This window comes from Biomphalaria glabrata, chromosome 10, assembly GCF_947242115.1.
Source record: "Biomphalaria glabrata chromosome 10, xgBioGlab47.1, whole genome shotgun sequence".
NCBI classification, from domain to species: domain Eukaryota; kingdom Metazoa; phylum Mollusca; class Gastropoda; family Planorbidae; genus Biomphalaria; species Biomphalaria glabrata.
The window spans coordinates 36,068,144-36,091,169 of record NC_074720.1 but is presented as its reverse complement, the minus strand read 5'-3'; the positions used below and the strand labels follow the sequence as shown (position 1 = coordinate 36,091,169).

General features: G+C 36.7%; 2 protein-coding genes across 5 annotated transcripts in view; both read right to left on the bottom strand.

Moving 5' to 3' along the window:
* Positions 1–6,497: 6,497 nt before the first annotated feature.
* On the bottom strand, positions 6,498–7,988 carry LOC129928836 (trichohyalin-like). The gene has a single exon (XM_056045165.1). The coding sequence runs from the start codon at positions 7,851–7,853 to the stop codon at positions 6,711–6,713; it is 1,143 nt and encodes a 380-aa protein (XP_055901140.1). The 5' UTR covers positions 7,854–7,988; the 3' UTR covers positions 6,498–6,710.
* A 6,288-nt stretch (positions 7,989–14,276) lies between these two features.
* The window catches only part of LOC106068909 (putative ammonium transporter 1), a 29,122-nt gene continuing 20,372 nt past the window's right edge, over positions 14,277–23,026 (bottom strand). For all 4 annotated transcript variants that reach the window (XM_056044886.1, XM_056044888.1, XM_056044887.1 and 1 more), the window contains exons 8-13: positions 21,884–21,947; positions 21,463–21,601; positions 20,338–20,432; positions 19,714–19,840; positions 17,723–17,839; positions 14,277–17,617 (exon numbers count right to left, since the gene is read on the bottom strand). In XM_056044886.1, coding sequence (XP_055900861.1) covers positions 17,430–17,617; positions 17,723–17,839; positions 19,714–19,840; positions 20,338–20,432; positions 21,463–21,601; positions 21,884–21,947 — 730 coding nt within the window. In that variant the 3' untranslated portion in view covers positions 14,277–17,429. The remainder of the gene's footprint in view (positions 17,618–17,722; positions 17,840–19,713; positions 19,841–20,337; positions 20,433–21,462; positions 21,602–21,883; positions 21,948–23,026) is intronic.

Sequence of the window (23,026 nt, the reverse complement as noted above, 5' to 3'; positions counted from 1 at the left end):
TCAGTAGAAATCAATATAAAACTATTCAACATTGATTTTTAAATATAATCACAATTGTCGAAGACTTAGAAAAAATAACGACCGCTTGAATTAATGCAATTCTGAAAAAAACAACATATTAGATGTCTCCTGAGGATTTAAACAAATATTTTCAGGTATAATAGAAACAATAATATTCAGACATTGCTATCGGACAAAACGATTCAAGAACATGGCTAATAGACCTGTGACTTACAAACTTCTCCTGTGACTTACAAACTTCTCCTGTGACTTACAAACTTCTCCTGTGACTTACAAACTTCTCCTGTGACTAACAAACTTCTCCTGTGACTTACAAACTTCTCCTGTGACTTACAAACTTCTCCTGTGACTTACAAACTTCTTCTGTGACTTATAAACTTCTCCTGTGACTTACAAACCTCTCCTGTGACTTACAAACTTCTCCTGTGACTTACAAACCTCTCCTGTGACTTACAAACTTCTCCTGTGATTTACAAACTTCTCCTGTGACTTACAAACTTCTCCTGTGACTTACAAACTTCTCCTGTGACTTACAATCTTCTCCTGTGATTTACAAACTTCTCCTGTGACTTACAAACTTCTTCTCCTGTGACTTACAAACTTCTCCTGTGATTTACAAACTTCTCCTGTGACTTACAAACTTTTCCTGTGACTTACAAACTTCTTCTCCTGTGACTTACAAACTTCTCCTGTGACTTACAAACTTCTCCTGTGATTTACAAACTTCTCCTGTGACTTACAAACTTCTCCTGTGACTTACAAACTTCTGTGACTTACAAACTTCTCCTGTGATTTACAGACTTCTCCTGTGACTTACAAACTTCTCCTGTGACTTACAAACTTCTCCGATGTTACATACGATGTAAAGCAATGAATCTCTGCAATATCAAATATATTAATTAATCTGGTTAATCGATTTGCTTCCGAACCGAAAGGTTTTGTGTTTGAATTCAGGTGAAGGAGCTGGAGTTATGTAATTTTGACATTGGAAGATCTCCCTAAGCTCAACCAACTATAAAGGATACCAGTTATATGTTGCAGAAGTAAAGGTCTTTGATTATTATGCCGGCCATTTTACTTCCTTGTAATCTTTTTTTTTTTGCAATATCTCAATTAGACCGTCTGGGTGGAAAGGGGCCTACATAATGAACTTAAATGTGGCTGAAATTTCCAAGAAATTTGAAAGTTGATGTATATCTTTTGAAAAAGAATTACTTGCTCGTATCATAAAATCATATTTCATATATTAAATATGTTTTTTACCTTTTGAGATTTTTGAGATCACTAAATTTAGAAAGCCTTCAGGACAGAAGGCTCAAAAGTAAAGTAGCAATCATACATAAAACACTGAACCATAATCTTCAAATACAAAAACAAAATTTAATAAAATACTCTGAAAGACACAAAGATAAAGGCACATTCCTCGTCCCATATGCTAAGACAAATTTGTACAAAAGCTCCTTCTTCCCTAGTGCTATTAGAGCATGGAATGGGTTGCCTGAGTTAGCCAGGAAAACCAGTGACTTGGCTGAATTTAAGTCATTGGTTAATATGCATGACTAAATGCATGACGCGTAGGACGTAATAATCTTCTTTTTTGAAGTAACGTCTGTATTATATAAGATAAGATATAAGAGATAAAAAATGGACAGAGGAAGGATGGACGGACAGACAGACCAAACAAACATATAAGAGGTTATTCCCCTTCCGGTGACAGCTAAAAAAGAGAAATTGAGCTGTTACATATAGTTATCTAAACTTAATGTCGATTAGCTTTTAAGTATGTCTCGTTTTCAGAACAAAATGAAGTCAAGCAGAAAAAGACCAGTTAGGTAACATTCCAGTTCATAAGTCGTTTAGCCAGGACTGGGTCAACTCCTTCGCTCTAGGTGGTCTGTCAAGGGCATCTCGGAGCTTAGCATTCACCCTTAATGTGCTGAATATCTAAACAGTGACATTATCAGCCATTCTCAAACTTTTTTTTAGTACCTGTATATCTTCACAAAGAGGCGCATTGGCTGAGTGGTTAAGTGCTTGGATTCCGAACCGGGGTACCGGGCTCGAATCCTGGTGAAGAGTGCGGTTTTTAATTTCATGATATTTGGACGACCCTGAGTCCACCCAGCTCTAATGGGTACCTGACATTAGTTGGGAAAAAGTAAAGGCAATTGGTCGTTGTGCTGGCCACATGACACCCTCGTTAACCGTAGGCCACAGAAACAGATGACCTTTTACATCATCTGCCCTATAGATCGCAAGGTCTGAAAGGGGAACTATTTATATTTTCACATGTCCAACGGCCCCATCATTAGGGCCGGCCTAATGTAATTTTTAAATCAACAAATAAGTTAAATTCATATATCGCCGATAGTGTGTATATATCATGATATATCAGATTCATTATCCCCTGAATAGAAATAACGTTTCGACAATTCACCAAAAGGAAGACACAATAGTCTCCACACATTTGTAGTCTAACAAATAGACCTTTACATTCGCGAATAAACCTTTACTTGTAGTAGAGACTTCAAGCTAGGCTAGTAGATATAGAGCCATAGATGTCTGCTGTGTTGGCAATTTGGTACACGTTTCGCAATTTTTTCTCAGTGCGAGGCCCCCACCTATGGGACGCCCTCGGCTGCTGCCTAGTTTGTCTTGGTCTAGGGCCGGCCCTGCCCCATGTCGCATATATATTATAAAGAGTTACTTAGCTAGACTCAATTAATAAAAACGTAACTATTAGTTGAGAATCTTTACGATCTAACCATTGAGGTACATACTATTGTGGTGGATAGACTAAGCAATTCAAATAATACAAGATTAACTTATGATTCAATTGCCAAATAAAAGTTATTTACATGTAGGCTAAATATAAACCTATTATAATGATAAATAACTACAGATTTCTAACGTGTATACTTTGGTATGTGCCTGCCTGCTGTTTGATGTATCGCCACTTTCAAATGAATCTAATGTAAAACTGTAACTTTTGGGTTCACTTGTTTGACTGCATCAGATAAACATAAAAGGAATCCATTAACTGGATTATGTAATTTTTTGAATGCAGAAATGATCTCATTTAGCATCCCTTTTGTTAAGATTAAAGGTAACGTTTTGTGAAATAGGTTTAAAAAAAAAAAGGGTTAGACAAATCTACCAAATCTGAGTGTACATTGGCGCACTTAAAAAATTGAAAGACATTTGGAAATGAAACGTATTCTAATATTTGCTCGAAATCTTTTCTATAACCAAGTCCAATGATAGCGCCGATCAGGTCTGCTGCGCAATAAATGAATCCTTTGACAGCTTAAATTGCGCGCTTTTTAACAAAATTCAAAATGCGAAAGTAGGGGTATTTTAAACTCAAAACCATTTGAAGGGGTTTTAAACTTTAAAAAAAAAGCCATCTGTAGGAGAGGGGTTTAAACTCCGAACCCCCAATTGGCTTGGCTACGCTAAAATAATTTTAGTGTATAATTAGCTTTTTTTTTTTATATTGAAGAGGTTTTTTTTTTGGTCCCTAGTCTGTGTAACTGGTTTAACAAGAATAAGAAGAATAAGTTGTTGTTTTTTTTGCGTTATTATATTTTTTAATAATTAGTATTTTTCTGGGAGAAGTGAATCAAATAATTCTTTTTGTAAAATTCATAGAATTAACTAGGATTCAATTTCGAGTCCCTTGGTAACAAAGCAGTGTTCTAACGATTCTGCTATTACTCAGGGCTGTGTATGTTTAAAAATGTATTCAGTTATACTTGAGAGTTTTAAATTAGATTCCCATTTAATTTTAATGCTATTGACGGTCTTAATAGAACAGCGCTAAAACATATCGATTACAAGATCGCATCTGAAGCGTAAACTCTTTCGATTCCCACGACAGCAGGTAATTCTGAGTTATCGTCAATGGCTTGCTCATTAAGTCTTTTTAAAAGCTCCGTCAGAATGATGTCATATCCGGCGATCGCCGGCAGACGATATTGAAAATGTTCAGCCTTTTTTTTTTATTTCTTATTCTTTAAAAAAAAAGGAATGTATGTTTTAAAACATGAATAGTTATTGAGATGGATGGTTGCTATGTAGGTCAACTCGTGTGCTCCTGAGTGTTCAGGTGTGTTGTTTTACTTGTTTGCTGTTTGACGTCGGTACAGACTGAAGTGAAGTCATGTGGAAAGTTGGAAGGTCTAATAATAAAGAAATCTAGCCCTGACCTATGAAATAAGCTTGTGTTATTTCTCTCGTATGTTCCGGGGACCAAAATGTTACTATATGTAATTTTATCCTATTGGGATAATGTGACTACCTATTGGGATAATGTGACTAAGTTTTAAAACTATCAGTTTGTTGAACAGCGGAGTTTCTGAGGGCAGTAGTTTTATTTGAAGTCCTTCTAATGGTCCGACAGTTACGCTGGGCAGGACACGTATACCGTATGGCAGTCTTTTTTGGTGAGCAAAAAGGTGGTCGACGTAACAGAGGTGCCCCACGGAAACGCTTTAAAGACCAGCTTAGGCGCCAACTTGCCTTAGCAGACATAAAATAGAGCACCTGGTTGCATGCGGCTTCAGAACGAGGCAGCTGGAGGTCACTCAAAATAGCCGCATGATACACATTTGAGACCAAAAGATAATCCGCTGCTGAGTGTCAGGGTTATGTTAAGGCCTTAGCTCGTTTGCCCGGGCCCCTGACATTCAACCAGGCACCTTCGTGCATACAATAAATAAATGACTCACTGGTAACAATGTAAATATTTAATGATATAAATATAAGTATGATGACAAACTAATGGAGTAATGACATTGAATTTGGAACATTTTAATACTGTGACTTTACTAATTAAATAATAATTCTACACCTTGCTGTCCCACAACGTACACATTAATGTTCGAAACCACAACGCAACACACTGCTGTCTTTAGTCACCAGCGTAGACTTCCAATCCCAAACTAACTCCCTGTAAAGACAAAGTAAAGACAAACTAAAAAGGTCTAGTAGACTATCACTATGGCATCGCAACAACTGCGAAACGCAGTTATGCCTTAGATACTCACCCTAAACAGGGGAACACAGAAGAATCTCAACAAACGTTACACCAGCAGAACAAAAACACTCCATCAACTTACAAGCAAGGCAACAAAAAGAAAGTGCGTTCACAAATAGTGCACTTAATACACATTGGTGCTAGAATGCCATAATCTACGCACCGACATTCCCCCTCTCCCCCCAAACTGGTTCTTACAAAGTATGGACCAGTTTCCGTACCTCAAACTGAAAGAAAAGTAAGAAGATATCATTGCAGCTACAAGGTAAGCACATCCAGCTAGGGAACATTCATCCGCATTAACATCACTCTTCCAAACATAACAACTTAGAAGAAAAATTACCAATTATACTTTTTACCAAAGTATCCACATTACACTATGAACCATTCACAAAATCACATCTACCAACCGATCAAATTTAAAATGCATAATCAACAAATTAATGTCAATAATACTAAATGCAACATAATTTCATCTAACATAAAGTGCAAACATTTTCAAACAATAATGTATACATTGGAACATTAAAATGCATAAGACATGTATATACCAAAAATACATAAATATGTAACTTATGTAGCTGCACATTGGAAAGTCTATCTTGAGCACGGATCAGCAAGTAGATTGTCCTTTCCTCAGACGTGAACAACATCAAAGGAATAATCTTGTAACACTAGTGCCCATCTTGTAATGCGAGCATTGGTACAGTTAGTGCTCCTAAAGTAACATAAAGCCTTGTGGTCAGTCTGGAGATTAAATTTTGTTCCCGGCCAATAATTGTCCCTTTTTCTATTGCATATACAATGGCCACTTCTTCAGGTTTAATGGTAAAATACTTCTGCTCCCGAGGCAACACTTTACGGCTCACATAATTTTATAGGATGCAACATACCATTCACACACTGGCTAAGAATGCCAGAGATCCCTTTGTCTGAGGCATCAGTCTGGAGATAAAACAGTAGAGAAGAATCAGGCAAACGAAGAATAGGATACTTACATAGACAGGCCTGCACTCTCTTCAATGCCTTCGCACACTCACAGCTCCAGTCTACTCTCATGGATTTTAAACGACGTAAGAATGCCTTTAAAGGAAAAACTAAATCCACGTATCTACCAAGAAACTTTTACTCCCATAACTAACAGATATGGTTCCGATACTTTAAATAACAAAGTGTATACTCAACTTACTTTAAGTATATATAAAGATATAAGTGGAATGGAAAAAAATAGCTTCGTCTAGAATATTGACTACATCAACATCTAAATATACCAACACCATTCATCCATAGGTCTCGCTATTTAAACAACCCAATATGGATTTGCCAGAGTACCCTAGTTATCATCACGTTATCCCCGCGTGCTTATACGATGAGGGACAACCACAATATTCCTACCTCCAAATTTTGACTTGTCCAAATATTTAACTGCTCTCGCAACGTCTGCTAGGTTCCTGAGCCTAACATGACCTACACCCATTGACTTCCCATTCGCCATCAAAACCTCCACAAATCCCACCAAACCAACATCTCTAAACCTATCCTTTAACTTCTGCCAGTTAACATTATATGGTAAATTTCTAACTGTCACTGTGTAACGATCCGGAATCAGCTTATAGTCACGACGACTCTTGGACTCGCGACGGACCTCTAGTCATCTATCACTTGGCCTCTGCTCATGTGCTCTGACCACAGTATTACAATCGTCTTCCCTATCAGTTGAATTAATCGGGTAAGTCTTTGGAACCCTTTCACCACAACTGAAGCAAGCGATCTCCATCCTTTTGCCCCCAGGACTCCGATTCATCACAGGCTCACTACACGCTGCCGCAACATACACTTTGTCTTCCTTAGCAAGCGACACACCCGCACTAGCAACCTTAAAACCTTCAATAACATCAATCATATCATCAACGGTGCCTTTCTTACTTATTATCAGTTGCTTGTACACATCACCGGACACATTCTCAAGTATTCTATCTTTCACCAGCAACTCTTTCACTTCTTCCACAGTCTTGCCTACTTCAGCCATTTTCAACCAATTGTCCAACGCATTTCGCAGCTCTGTGACAAAACCCCTAAAATCGTTCTGTCGTGGTTTTACCCGGTGGAACCTCTTGCGGCAGGTTTCCGCGTTTATATCCGCATGTCGGAGTAATACGGTCCTCACTTCCTCATAATTTTCATTCAAAAACAGACTGTCACGCAGCATACAGTTTCTTAGAAAGGTAGTTAGTTTATAGGACAGGAGCAATGACCATTCCTTTCTATCAATCTTGCATCTTGTTGCGACGGCCTCAAAGTGTGTTAAATATGCCATCAGGTCATCGTCTTCCTTCATTCCCTGGAAGCTCTTGTCAAGTTTATCTAAAACATTTCTAGGCCGCACCTCTGCCTGTGTTGCCGTCCCAGCCGCTGTTGCTGACTTTTCCTTCATTTTTTCTAGTTCCATCTCCTCTTTCCTCTTGAGTTCCTCCCTGGCATCTCTTTCTTTCCACCTTTCGTGTTCCTCACGCTTGGCCTTATCCTCACGTTCAAATCTGGCTTTCTCCTCTGCCTTCGCCTCTGCTCTCAATCTTTCCTCTCTCTCAAATCTGGCCTTCTCCTCTGCCTTCGCCTCTGCTTTCAATCTTTCCTCTCTCTCAAATCTAGCCTTTTCTCGTTCAAACTCCTCTTTCTTAGATTTTTCATAGTCTTCTTTCTGCTCAGCCACATACCTCCCTAACCTTTCACCTTCGTACCCCAGAGAACGACCATCACTTATAAACTGGGCAGTAATTGTCAACCTAGTTTCCATGGTAAATACAATGTACACTACTTGGCTGTATTATATTTAAATTATATACAATATGGGAACCAAAAAATTCTACTAATTGTACAAGAGATCAACTAAAGCCTAGAGCCTGCGGTTAAATGGCAAAGAAAGAAACCTATCTGTGCAGTATCCCACGTCGGAGGAAAGTGCCTCACTCAGGCCACAGCGTCGAAATATAGTTGCCACAGGACAATCCAACACAATACTAGTAGCCTCAGACTTCAGTACAGGTACCACTTTACAGCCACTTTACACTCACGTTCGCTTGTTGTCGGGAGCGAGAAGACACTCGTTCGAAGGTGAAGCACAATATAGAAAACAAGAAAATACAAATACGTTTCAATCTTGCAATACAATAGTTATATAGTTTATAGTACAGTATAGTTATATAGTTATATCACTTATATCACAAAGGATGTATTTATCTGCTACTTTCAATATACATCGTTGCCAATGGTACACAATTCAATATTAGTACAGTAGATTGTGATGCAATACTATGTAAACAATTATTAGATTGTAGACACTGCTGCTACATAATCAAGTAACTAAAACTTATGTAATGATTGAAATTATAGTTCTGTGACTGGTAGTCACAGCCGGACTCGAGCCCCCAACTGTCAGGGTTATGTTAAGGCCTTAGCTCGTTTGCCCGGGCCCCTGACATTCAACCAGGCACCTTCGTGCATACAATAAATAAATGACTCACTGGTAACAATGTAAATATTTAATGATATAAATATAAGTATGATGACAAACTAATGGAGTAATGACATTGAATTTGGAACATTTTAATACTGTGACTTTACTAATTAAATAATAATTCTACACCTTGCTGTCCCACAACGTACACATTAATGTTCGAAACCACAACGCAACACACTGCTGTCTTTAGTCACCAGCGTAGACTTCCAATCCCAAACTAACTCCCTGTAAAGACAAAGTAAAGACAAACTAAAAAGGTCTAGTAGACTATCACTATGGCATCGCAACAACTGCGAAACGCAGTTATGCCTTAGATACTCACCCTAAACAGGGGAACACAGAAGAATCTCAACAAACGTTACACCAGCAGAACAAAAACACTCCATCAACTTACAAGCAAGGCAACAAAAAGAAAGTGCGTTCACAAATAGTGCACTTAATACACATTGGTGCTAGAATGCCATAATCTACGCACCGACACTGAGGACAGACGCAGAGGACATACGCAGACGGCGAAAAAAAAAATCTTAATCGACCATAGTCGGATAATGGTTATTCTTGCCATAGATGTGCAAAATATGTAGGTCACAGCTGGGGCGCGTTGTCACGGGAAATACTGCATTCCTCAATAATCTTCGGACTCGGAGACAAGCCTTATTTAGTTTTATTTTAAAATCTTTTTTCTTAATTCATGCATAGAGGTCACTGGCGAAGACTTGAGTAGGACTTAAGATGATAGCTTTTGACATTAACGGGTTTAGGTCAGCGTTATTTAAACTGGGGGAGTGAAGTCCTTCCAAAAGATGCGCAACATTCTGAAAACAGTTAATGGGGGGGGGGTTGTTTGAGGTCGGTCATATTTCTCTTAAAAAGGGGGAGGGGTACCTGACTTAATTGGGGAAAGTAAAGGCGGTTGGTTGTGTGCTGGCCACATGACACCCTGCTCGTTTACCGTTGGCTGAAAAACAACAGATGATCTCTTCTCTCTAGATCGCAAGGTCTCAAAGGGGAACTTTACCTAAATCTATGTTCGAATATTCACAATGTAATTCGTTCAAAATTTAAGATATTTTAAGTCAGAGACACTGTTTCCTCCTTCAAGTCGGATACTGAAAATTAATTGCGTTTTCCCCAGAGACGCCATTTACCATATCGACTCACAACTTTTTGCGTAACAAACAAACAAACGTCCAAATACAATACGTCTTACTTACCACAAAAATGGACATACGACCATCACATCAATAATAGACATACGTAGGCTATGTTTACCACGAATGTCTCTCGCATAACAGAATTAGCCCCTGCTGCCATTTTAAAATCAGACTTCATAGACTGTAGACATGAGTATTGATTCGCGTCCCCTCTTTTAAATACAACCCTTTTTTTTACGTAATAATTTCTTGTTGTGATACAAATGTATTAGAAACAAGCAAAGTATAAAAATACTTAATATGAAAAAAAAAGCTTTTCAAAGGGAAATAACTTTATATTTATCTCTCAATAATGTAGAAGTTATTTTCCTTTTTCAATATCCAACAAAATATTCATTTTTCTATGATAAATTGACTAATTGGTTATTTCTTTTCATTGAATTATGTTTTGGTGTTTTGTTAGATGAAATGAAAAAAATTTGTGGAAAGTTTCAACTTGATCCGATAACGTGTGTAGGAGAATAACTTGTTCAACATTTGTACCAGACAAACAGTCAGAGTGAGTTGAAATAAGCTTCGTAAAAAGTGCGTTGTAGACGTCAGTATGTTGAATCTCTGGAGCGCTGAACGCAGAAAATAACTTGGTTAGGTGGCTCAGGGTGCCTGCTGTCTCTGCAACACCTGCTGTCTCTGCAACACCTGCTGTCTCTGCAATACCTGCTGTCTCTGCAATACCTGCTGTCTCTGCAATACCTGCTGTATCTGCAATACCTGCTGTCTCTGCAATACCTGCTGTCTCTGCAATACCTGCTGTCTCTGCAATATCTGCTGTCTCTGCAATACCTGCTGTCTCTGCAATACCTGCTGTCTCTGCAATACCTGCATACTCTGCAATACCTGCTGTCTCTGCAATACCTGCATACTCTGCAATACCTGCTGTCTCTGCAATACCTGCTGTCTCTGCAATACCTGCTGTCTCTGCAATACCTGCTGTCTCTGCAATACCTGCATACTCTGCAATACCTGCTGTCTCTGCAATACCTGCTGTCTCTGCAATACCTGCATACTCTGCAATACCTGCTGTCTCTGCAATACCTGCTGTCTCTGCAATACCTGCTGTCTCTGCAATACCTGCTGTCTCTGCAATACCTGCATACTCTGCAATACCTGCTGTCTCTGCAATACCTGCATACTCTGCAATACCTGCTGTATCTGCAATACCTGCATACTCTGCAATACCTGCTGTCTCTGCAATACCTGCTTTCTCTGCAATACCTGCATACTCTGCAATACCTGCATACTCTGCAATACCTGCTGTCTCTGCAATACCTGCATACTCTGCAATACCTGCTGTCTCTGCAATACCTGCATACTCTGCAATACCTGCTGTCTCTGCAATACCTGCTGTCTCTGCAATACCTGCTGTCTCTGCAATACCTGCATACTCTGCAATACCTGCTGTTTCTGCAATACCTGCTGTCTCTGCAATACCTGCTGTCTCTGCAATACCTGCTGTCTCTGCAATACCTGCTGTCTCTGCAATACCTGCTGACTCTGCAACACCTGCTGTCTCTGCAATACCTGCTGTCTCTGCAATACCTGCTGTCTCTGCAATACCTGCTGTCTCTGCAATACCTGCTGTCTCTGTAATACCTGCTGTCTCTGCAATACCTGCTGTCTCTGCAATATTTGTTGACTCTGCAATAGCTTCTATCTCTGCATTACCTGATGACTCTGCAATACCTGCATACTCTGCAATACTATTTTCAGAAAGAATTTTGTTTCTACAATGCATTGAGCAAACTGTCAGCAAAATATATTTTCCGCTAAGAAAAGACTAAAGGGCCTTAACTTTTGTAGTAGAAAGTAAGGCGTATGTATATATGTATGAATGTATGTATGTATGGCCCACATAGAAATTAAAACCGTTTGACCAATTTTGATAAAACTTAGGAAAAATGTTCCTTGGGTACTAAATGGAACCGTAACGTATGTATTGTAGCCCTAAAACAATATTAAAACCCTCAAAAAAAAAAGTTGCCCAACTCTATGAAAGTATTAGTATCTTATAAATCTAGGCCATGTTTACCATGTTTATGTGAGAAAAGATCAGAAGGATCTAGATCTAGATCTAATTTTAAGAACTACTCTTTGCACAGATAGTTTTTTACTTTGACACATGAAAATTACAAAATATAGTCAATGGATTTCATTATTTAATAAAACTAAGCTTCAAATCTGTCTTTCAAAAGCATTTTTACATAAATTTGTTCTTTATATCTGCGAATTTAGTAGTCCTGACGTACTTTATAATCCCATTTATCTATCGAAGCCGACGTCTAAGTCTAGATTCTAGACTGTCTAGATCAGTGATGCCCAAAATACGGCCCGCGGGCCAGATCCGGCCCACTACGTGGTTTGATCCGGCCCGCCCAAACGTCGGAACAAAATGTAGAAAATTCCTCACCTCCATTTTATTTTTTTATAAAATGGGAGACCCAAAGAAACTAAAAGTGGATTCTGAATTTTGAATCATACCAGGAAAAGTGAAATTATCTTTACTTTTTGTACAAAAAATAAGACTACATATTTGTTATAAGAAAAAACTATGGCTGTTTTAAAAAAAGAACTACATATAAACGGATTATCAAACAAATATAAGGACATTCTTGGTTTGAGCTGCGAATAAATGAGTGTTAAACTACGCCTAGAGATTGGAGGATCGATGGGAATGTTTACCCAAAAAGAGACAAGAAAATGACTGGTTGGTCAAGGCTAGCTACAATGTTGCTCACATTTGAAGTAGAGAAATGAAGCAAGTTTTTTACACTATTCCATTAATTAATGTAATAGATTCACAAGTTTCTAACAAAATTGTTTCAGGTCAATTTAATTTCGTTTTTGTACATTTTCTTCATGTGGCCCGCGACAAGAGTGTCGGAAATTAAAATGGCCCGCAGGTCAAATTAGGTTGGGCATCACTGGTCTAGATCTAACTCTAATTCTAGATCTAATACAAAGAGGAAAGATCTACTTTATACTTAAACACATTAACATACAAAATAAACAGACTTTCTTCTTGACACCATTGTTAATCGTGGGCCACAGAAACATATCTTTACATTTATGATCTGACATTTACTAACGCTACACACGCCTTGCTATTTTCCAATAATTATTTGGTAGGAGTAAGCTTGATTACATGTTCTATAAAGTCATTAAGCGCATTCTTTCTTTTTTTGTTTATATCGGGTATTTTTGAAACATTATTTAATATCGCTTTGCCGTAAAAACGCGGCTTTAATCTATTAGAGTTTGTTGTTGTTTTTTTTAAATATATTTTAAACAAATATATAGATCTTATCTTATGTCTTATATTATACATACGTTACTTCAAAAAAGAAGATTATTACCGTCATGTATTTAGTCATGCATGCTAACCAATGGCTTAAATTCTGTCAAGTCACTGGTTTTCCTGGCTAGCTCAGGCAACCCATTCCATGCTCTAATAGCACTAGGGAAGAAGGAGTATTTGAACAGATTTGTCCTAGCATATGGGATGAGGAATGTGCCTTTATGATTGTGTCTTTCTGAGTATTTTTATAAATATGTCTTTAAAAACAAAAAGCAGTAGCCTATTGAGAAAGATTTCATTGTCTCTCAGACTCCTCTATTTACTTACTATAAAACTGATTCTGTTAGTTGAGCCTTGTTTGACGGTATTAGAATCTCTGTATTCAAAGTGCTAATTCATATTGATTTGCACTGAAAATTTTCATAGTCAGCATAGCCTAGGAAAGAGACTCGATTCATTATGACGCCTTATTGACAGACTTTTACAACAGGATGCACAAATAATGTTTCGGAAATTTCCGATGTCAAGATCGCTTTGTAAGTACAATTAGGGAGCCAAGCTTCGGGCAAATCCGTTTAGCTAATTGATGTGTGTTAGGGAAAGATGTTTACACGAGAGATTACGCGCAACGATAATCACCTATTAGTGGTTGAAATGAAAATAATAGCTAAACAACCTGTGAAATTAGTAGAATGGGCAGAGATTAATGCCATGGGCGGTGACTAAAGATTGTAATTAAAATGTGGGCAGAGGCTAATAGCGTAGGCAGAAACTATATCACTGGCACAGACAAATAGCATGGGGAGATATTGTAGTTTGTGGTGTGGAGAACCTAATTAGTATGGGCAGAAACTAAAAGTATGGGCAGAAACTAAAAGTATGGGCAGAGACTAAAAGTATGGGCAGAGACTAAAAGTATGGGCAGAGACTAAAAGTATGGGCAGAGACTAAAAGTATGGGCAGCAGACTAAAAGTATGGGCAGGAGACTAAAAGTATGGGCAGAGAATAAAAGTATGGGCAGAGACTAAAAGTATGGTCAGGAGAATAAAAGTATGGGCAGAGACTAAAAGTATGGGCAGAGACTAAAAGTATGGGCAGAGACTAAAAATATGGGCAGAGACTAATAACTATCGATACCAGTGCTAAAAAGTGTTTTTCGTAAAAAAAAAAAAAAAAGAAAAAAGGTCACATTGTTTTTGCAACAATTTGTTTTTTTATTTTTTGATGTCTGTTGAAGTCACATTATTTGTTTAAAAATATAAAATATAACATTGCCTGTGTAAATTAAGCAGTTCTGGGAAGACCACTTGGCCACAAAATACATTAACGAACATGACAGAGACGTAACTTGAACAATTCTACGATTTGACCTCGCCCCCTCTCCTTCTTACACAGACACGTACAGAGGTTTACTGTGTCTTGTTTGACTCCTATGGTCAATATTTTCTAAACAGGGCGTTATCTAGTCAAGGCTCTTATAATGTAATCTCTCATTTATATTGTATATTATGACATTGGCTTGAACGAATAGATCGATAAGAGAAACTTGAATTTATTTATAAGAAGTATATAAGCATTTAAAAAAAAATATCAAAACGATGCGACAATTTGAAAACATAAATAATAATAATACATTACTAAACCTTTGTTATATGCAATCAATTGAATAATACCTTTCCCAGTATCAATACCACAAGTTAAACAAAAACATAAATATTTCAAAGCATTAAATGCATCTTGTAGTACTAATACTATTACTTACATTGAAAGCGTTATTTTATATCTTAGATGCTAACCAAGCAGAGTTAGAATTAGAATAATATAACTTTACCTTTGTTACAAAATGTACATACAAATGTCAAAAAAACTGACATTAGGAGGAACATGAAACACATCCAACATTTGAGACACCAAATCTTTTTATCAGCTCTAGCACTGACACCACCAACACTTCCACTGTAATGAGTTCTATTGGAGAGTTTCACAATAAACTAATCAATGTCCAAAACTCTAAATTCAACTTCGAAATTACAAACTAGAGTTACAAAGTGAGGAGCTTAAAATATTAGATTCTTCTGTACCTTTCAAAGTATTCACTACTATTCAACGAGCTCATCTTATCAAGACGTCCTGAGTTTTGTACAGCGGATACACTAACAGGGTTACTATTTATAGCTTATCGGTTATGCATACAAATCTCCAATAGGAAAAAAAATAATCTTACAGTTAATTTATCATCACATTTAGCAGGTAGTAGAAAAAATACATAAATTTACTGTTTGTATTCTTGTTTCAAAGTATTTTGATTGTTATTCCTTTTGCGTGGTCTGTCTGTCCGTAGATCCGTCCGTCCGATCTCAAAAAAATAGTTAAGATATTGAAAACCCGATATCAAGATTTTTTAGATCTTTCAAAGTTGTGAAGTGATTGCTAACTATTGTTTTTCTAAGAGAGAAAACTTTTTTTTTAATTAGCAACGCAGTCAGTTTTTGATAAAATTGCACCATTAGTCAACTCTTCTTTAAAACGGGAGGAGACTTTATTAATAGCGGACACATCGTTATGATTTTATATTTATATTTATTCATATAATTTACGCAAAAGTTTTTTTTTGTTTCTTTGTTTTAATGTATCACTACCTATTTTCTGTCATACAAGCGACACTACATTGTAACTCTTTCTCTCCTATTTGAAGATTCTAAGGTCGATTTGACCCCATTAAACTAAATTGATTTTTGGATGTATAAACTTTAATTTGTGTTTGTGTAAAAAGAGCGCGTGCATTTCCCTACAATTCGATGCCAACTAAAACATTTTCTGATATCAAACAAAAAGTTACTGAAGTTTAATCATAACAGGATAGTGAAATAGAAATATTCAAAATAAATATTTCTATTCGAACGAAGAAAATAATTACGGAGAGAAAGAGTTAATAATATATTCTCTTCTTTTTAAAAGAAAAAGAATGCATTAAACATATATGTAGAACAACAATAGATAAACAGTATACTATACTATAAGAGTTACAAGGTAGCCAAATGGGCATATACCCTACAATACTCATTATACAGTAACATTTAAATGTTTCTACCTTGAGGCCTTCAAAGAGAGATCGGCCAATAATTACCTCAATAACACCAGCTAGGCCTGGTTCACATTGAACATTGAATACATATTAACAATGTCATAATAATAATAGCATTAATTAATCTCCGTATCCTGTGGTATCATGTCGTCAGGGGAACTAACACTATGCAACTGTGTCGACAACACTACGGACACTGTCATGTCTCTTCTGTTTGTATTGTAGGAGCTAAGGTTGTAGCTGTTGATAGTTTGTTGTTCTTAGTTTCTGATACTCATGTTGAAAATATTAAAACCTGCCTTTTCTTTTTTTTTTTACCTACCTAAGTGGACAAGTTTGGGCTCCGATTTCGACATTTTCTTGCCCAAACAAATTTTCTTTGTTAATCTTATTTTTTTTATTTTTTTTTTATAGTTCTTATCTTCTTGTCTTATATAATACAGACGTTACAGGCGTGATGCATCTAGTTAAGAGAATATATATATATAAACACTGGCTCAAAAAGTAGGTTGATCGTTAAAATGGGGCCCGTTTATAAAAAGACAAAAATAACAAAGGGGGTTTCCGGCCATAAAAAAAACAATAAAGAGAGAGAGAGAGAGAGAGATAGAGAGAGAAAGAGCTTAGATGTTAATAGAAGACACTTTAACAGAAGGGATTATGTTTTCATTATGGCTACACAATACAAGAAGTTTTATAATAAATGATTATAAGTAGAGGATACATATAGTACTCTTAATATATTACATTCAAGAAAATTTCGTTCCAAAAGTTTGTTGTTATTTAATTTTAACTCGGAGTCGAGGTAGCTAAAAAAAATAGTTTGTTACTCTTTTTTCAAGAAATATATGGAAATATATAGTTCAGTTAGATTGCATATGAATATTATATTGTTTCATTAATATTAATTAATATTATCATTAATATTAATGTTCTTGGCAGGATTTATTATTGAAATTAAATAGTCACTGTCACAATTATAAAATAAATCGCATATGAAAACATTTCTTCGAAGTAAACATTCACATATTCTTTAGTTTACAAACAACAATCACACTATGATTTAATATATCCAATGAAACAAACATATTTGTAGAAATACCGTATGAGTATTGTCAGGATACACAACTTGATCCGATGTTACTATTTCAGTTTAGCAGTACAGTAAAACAGCTTTGCATCAAGAAGAGTAGTAAATATGATAGAGCTTTGGCAGAACGTTGCAGTCCGCGCTCTGGGCCGCTGATTTTTGCAGTGCTTAAAGAGAAGTTCTTTCCTGAAGTACACCGTTGCCTTCAGCGGGAGGGGTTTGGTACCATGATTTAGGCTCAATGGACACAGCCTGTTCTAGGGAGAACACCATCCTGACTTCGTTGGTGCCCATAATTTTCACTTCGGGGCTTTCGTAGGGCCCCAGATCTTTCTTAAAACCTCCATTGACATAGCCTGCGAAATGAGCAATTAAAATGTTTTATTGCTAACTACAGTGTCAAGACTTGAAGACAATTTCGTCTATCCTAAATGTACATTGAACAAAGTCACGTGACTGACCTTGATGAAGATGAGACAGCTGACCGTCTTCCAGAATGGTTATAATCTTTTCTAGATGGCCATGGCCGTACGTCTCCAAGGGATACGCTGGCTCGTTGTGTCCAGAAATGTCAAGGCCTGGGATATAAAAAAAGTGGGCAAAAAAAGATTAGCTCTACAGTTTCGGTAAATTTATGATGCTTCTTCTTTGGAAATAAAGACAAAACAAAATAATTTTCTAAAATCAAGCAAACTCAGGGGCGTAGCTAGGAATTTTTCATCGTTTGGAGGCCCGGGGGCTTGACCTCTTTAGGGGCCCCTGCATTTTGCGTAATATTTAATTTTTAATGTAAAAAACACTCATTTGGGGGGATTTTCAATTTCTTCCCCTTCCTCCCCCATCCTAGCTACGCCACTGCGCAAACTGTAGCAAAATCTTTGCCTAACGTTAAACGGCTTTTTTCAATGTCTTCAGCAGTAAGTTATTCTAACTTAGGAATGATTGTATATTTGAAGTACTATTTGTAATAGCTTTAATTTCTTTGCATTTTTTTCTTACTTCCTGTGAGCTATTTTCTTATTTTGTAAACTCGGATAGTCCAACAAACACATAAGGATAGATCTTAGGATAATGTTTTTTCGTACGTAGACATGTACTGCATTATGTTGAGGTGCTAGAGTTTGGTGAATGTGAACATTGAAAGACAACCTCATTCTGAAATGAGGAGCATTCAATTACTTAGTTACTATGAGAGCCAAGGTCATCTGACCACCATCTCTCTCAAAATCTCTAGGTGCTCTCACTAAATCATAAGACCCTCTCTTTAAGCCTCTTCGTAGCAGTTTCCCCTCTCGCCCCCCCCCCCTTTTAAACGTTTACGTTCTCTTTACCCATTTTTATACTGCATGTTTCCCTCATCATCCACCGATCTCTCTCTCTCTTTCTCTATCTCTTTCTCCCTCTCTCTCTTTCTTTCTCGCTCTCTCTCTCTCTTTCTCTCTCTCTCTCTTTCTTTCTCGCTCTCTCTTTCTCTCTCTCATTCTCTCTCTCTCTCTCTCTTTCTTTCTCGCTCTCTCTTTCTCTCTTTTTCTCTCTCTTTCTCTCTCTCTCTTTCTCTCTCTCTCTCTTTCTTTCTCGCTCTCTCTTTCTCTCTTTTTCTCTCAATTTCTCTCTTTTTCTCTATTTCTCTCTCTCTCTCTCTCTCTTTATACAGCATTTCTTTTATGTTACTTTCATAGAATGGGGCTACAACTTTAACTAAATATTTATATTTCTTTCTCCCTTCCTCCTTCTCTCTCTCTCTCTCGTTCTTTCTCCGCTCTCTCTCTTGCTCTCCTCTTATGCAGCATTTCTTTTATGGCACTTTTATAAAATTGGATTGAAACTTGTACTAAATTAAGTTCTCTCTCTCTCTCTCTATCTCCCATTCTCTCTCACTCTCTTTCTCTCTTTTTTTCTCTCTCTCTCTCTCTCTCTCTCTTAGTTCAAGCTCCTGCCTCCATATCATTCTCGGCAATTCTCGCCCCTCTGGTTCTTCTACTTTCTCTCTCCTCCCATTTACTTCTCTTTTGTTCCTCTGGCCTTCTCTTTTTTTTTTCTCTTTTATTGAGACAATATTTAAAGGAACTTTTTGAACAAAAATGTCTAAGAAAGAATCGGAAAAATCTTGGAAGACAACAGCCACCCGCTCCATCATAGCTACGTCAAGTCGTTCGTGAAGTGGGTGACTACAAAACAAGAACCTTAGTCAGACGTTATCAACACCACCCTTTGATCAAGAAACATGAAAAGGAGCAAGATGCCTGTGTGTAGTCGCTCAATGAAACTCTTTATGTTGAGTCTGTTGTATTTATGTTTATGTTTCTGTTGTGTTGTTTTTATATGAGAAAAAAAGTCCTTGTAATCACAATAAATTTCCATAAGGATCAATAAAGCAGTCTTAGTCTTAGTCTTAGTTACGTCTGCTTCTCTTTTAAGAAAATGTCTGGAAAAAATAACGAAACAGTCAAACCTTTCATCTCCACTTCCTTAGGAACTCGAAGTATTCCGGCCAGCTTTAGACACCCAAACATGATCAAGCTTATACCCCCTGCCCACAGTGCAATAGAGCAATAGCCAACCAGCTGCCAAGCAAGTAACTGAAACAAATGAAAAAGAAAAAAATTTAATGCGCAATTTTGAGAATACAGAGTGAACTTAAATTATGAATTAAACATTTTTTTTTAATCTTTGCACGGGCAAAACGAAACAGGTGAGGCAATGGCTCAGGGGAAATCCATAGTTTGAAGTAGGTGAACCTTCAGCAATCTGTTGAACCGTTTTTAATAGGACATTCCTAGACTTTTTCAGTTGGACATTCCTAAACTTTTAACAAAGGAAATTTCTAAACGTTTTATAGTGGACTTTTCTAAACGTCTTAAAGTGGACATTCCTAAACATTTTAAAGTGAACATTCCTAAACATTTTAAAGTGAACATTCCTAAACATTTTAAAGTGAACATTCCTAAACATTTTAAAGTGAACATTCCTAAACATTTTAAAGTGAACATTCCTAAACATTTTAACGTGGACATTCCTAAACATTTTAAAGTGAACATTCCTAAACTTTTTATGAGGAGAAAAACCAGCTACTCACCAGGCCGGAGCGACGATCCCAACTCATGAGTATCCCCGTGTCGTACTTCAAGAAGGCAACAGCGATGACTCCCCAGCTTCCGCCTCCAAAATGTACTATAGAAAAGAAAGTGTCTTTTCACAATTTTTGTCCAACATTTATTTAAATTAGATTTACGCAGTAATTCTCCATGCTTACGAAAGTAGTACAAGCTTTTTTTGACATCACAAAACGAATGATGTATTAGCTAAACAGTCATGTAGTGGACAACACTTTTTGATATATTTTTTACTCATCTTAATTGTGTAATCTAACTCTAATTTCATAATTAGCCTATGTCTACTTCAATCATTAGGGGTGGTGCTTTGGCTGAGTGGCTAAGTGTTAGACTTCCGAACCTGGGGTCCTTGGTTCAAATCTCGGTGAAGACTGTGATTTAAAATTCCGGGATTCTTAGGGGGGTCACTGGGCCACATAACACCCTGCTCGTTAACCGTTGGCCAAAGAAACAGATGACTGTAGATCGCAAAGTCTGAAAGGGGAACTTAACTTTCTTAGTGGAATCATTACTTATCAGTGTATCGACATTAAGGCCGAGATATTGGCTGTTTAAATGTACGTGTTAGTTCTGAAAAGAATCAGCGAAAAACCTGAGCACTAAACGTTTTTATATCATTTTATTGGCGCAAGGGTCAATCGATTGGTGCCTTCCTCCCCATCCCCCCTAAACAAAAATGATAGAAAGGACTTTAAAACCAGGATGGCTGCCTGGTCGTGCGGTTTGAGCGCTGGACTGTCGTTCGGATTTATCGATGGTCTTGGGTTCGAACCCTTCCCGCTCCCATCCCCCGTCGTCCTGCGGGAGGTTTGGACTAGGAAGTAAATTATCTTCAACTCTGAAGGAACATCCGGAACATGTAAAACATTTTACAAACAAAACCCTTAGGATCTTTTGCGGTGGCCCGTTTATCTTAAGTCTGGGCCTGATCCCATGCATTAAGTAGATCTACAGGTCTCTACTTTATGTCGTATCTGTAAGGGATTGCTTTGTTGTGTTACAATATTGTCATTATTCTAACATGCATTTATATATACATTCTTACGACTAGTAACTTTGTTTAAGAGAACTGTAATGACTTTTATTACCTGCGACAGCATCCACGGGGTCGTCAATTTTCAACTTGATCATCAAATATGAAGTTATGTTAAAAGAAACCGCAGCGATGGTCCCGACAATGATTGCTCCCCAGGGTCTGTAGGTGTCACATCCGGCACATATGGCCACCTAGCAACCGATACAAACCAAAAATTATAAAATACATAATTACAGCTATGCAACACTTATATATGTAAGTTTTTCGAGTCAATGTTATAAAAATATGTGTTCTTCCTTTTCTTTACGGAGTTTCTGATTTAGTTGCCCAGTTATCGATAAATATTGGCTTCACCAATATCATTTACATAAGTTGGACTACTAGAAAATATGTACACCATATCAAACCTACATTCACTCGCACTCAGGTAGACACAGTACAGTAGGCTGTTGACTAATTTGTTCAAGACTTACCATTCCCGCCAATGCACCGTTCAATGTATTGAGCAGACTCCAGTGTTGACCCATAATGCCAACTCTGAAAATTATACAAACGTGTCTAAGTTTATATGTCTAAGTTTATATATCTAAGTTTATATGTCTAAGTTTATATGTCTAAGTTTATATGTCTAAGTTTGTATGTCTAAGTTTAAGTTTATATGTCTAAGTTTATATGTCTAAGTTTATATGTCTAAGTTTATATGTCTAAGTTTATATGTCTAAGTTTATATGTCTAAGTTTGTATGTCTAAGTTTATATGTCTAAGTTTATATGTCTAAGTTTATATGTCTAAGTTTATATGTCTAAGTTTATATGTCTAAGTTTATATGTCTAAGTTTGTATGTCTAAGTTTATATGTCTAAGTTTATATGTCTAAGTTTATATGTCTAAGTTTATATGTCTAAGTTTATATGTCTAAGTTTGTATGTCTAAGTTTATATGTCTAAGTTTGTATGTCTAAGTTTATATGTCTAAGTTTATATGTCTTACAATGCGCTCTTAAATTTAGCATTATTTTTACTTTTTTTTTTTTAAATGTAATATTCATTAATATTTAATATCTGTAAGATGTTTTCATTTCTTCGTAATATTTGTCGCTCTGCCGAGGAACAACTTAGGGCACATTTAAAATTGACAGCTAACGTATCTTTTTTTTTTTAATTATTATTATTGACAAAATGTGTTCGAATTTATTTACCAAGATTTTTCAACACTCTTTATTAACATATATATTTTCTAATTAAGATTTGTATGGTAAATCAATACGACATATCCATTACTGTAACGTGTACTATTTCGAGTTGTATTTTATTTCCTGGATCTCATGTTTCTAGTAATTCACTCTGAACACAGACTAGAGAGGGCTTCACTCATTTTTAATGTATTCACATGTATTCTGCTTACAGTGACGCTGGAGTTAGGAGGTGAAGACAATATTTTGTAACACCAAGTTTGGTGACTCTACAATCGTATGGAGTAGTAAATTTTCCAATGAGTGAAGAATCAATAAAAATTCTCTTCAAAGTGGAAGTGGCATGGTACACTTAGAATTCCAAATTAAAATACACACTATTATTTAATTTTAAAAAACAAACCCACATGAATAAACTCAATAAT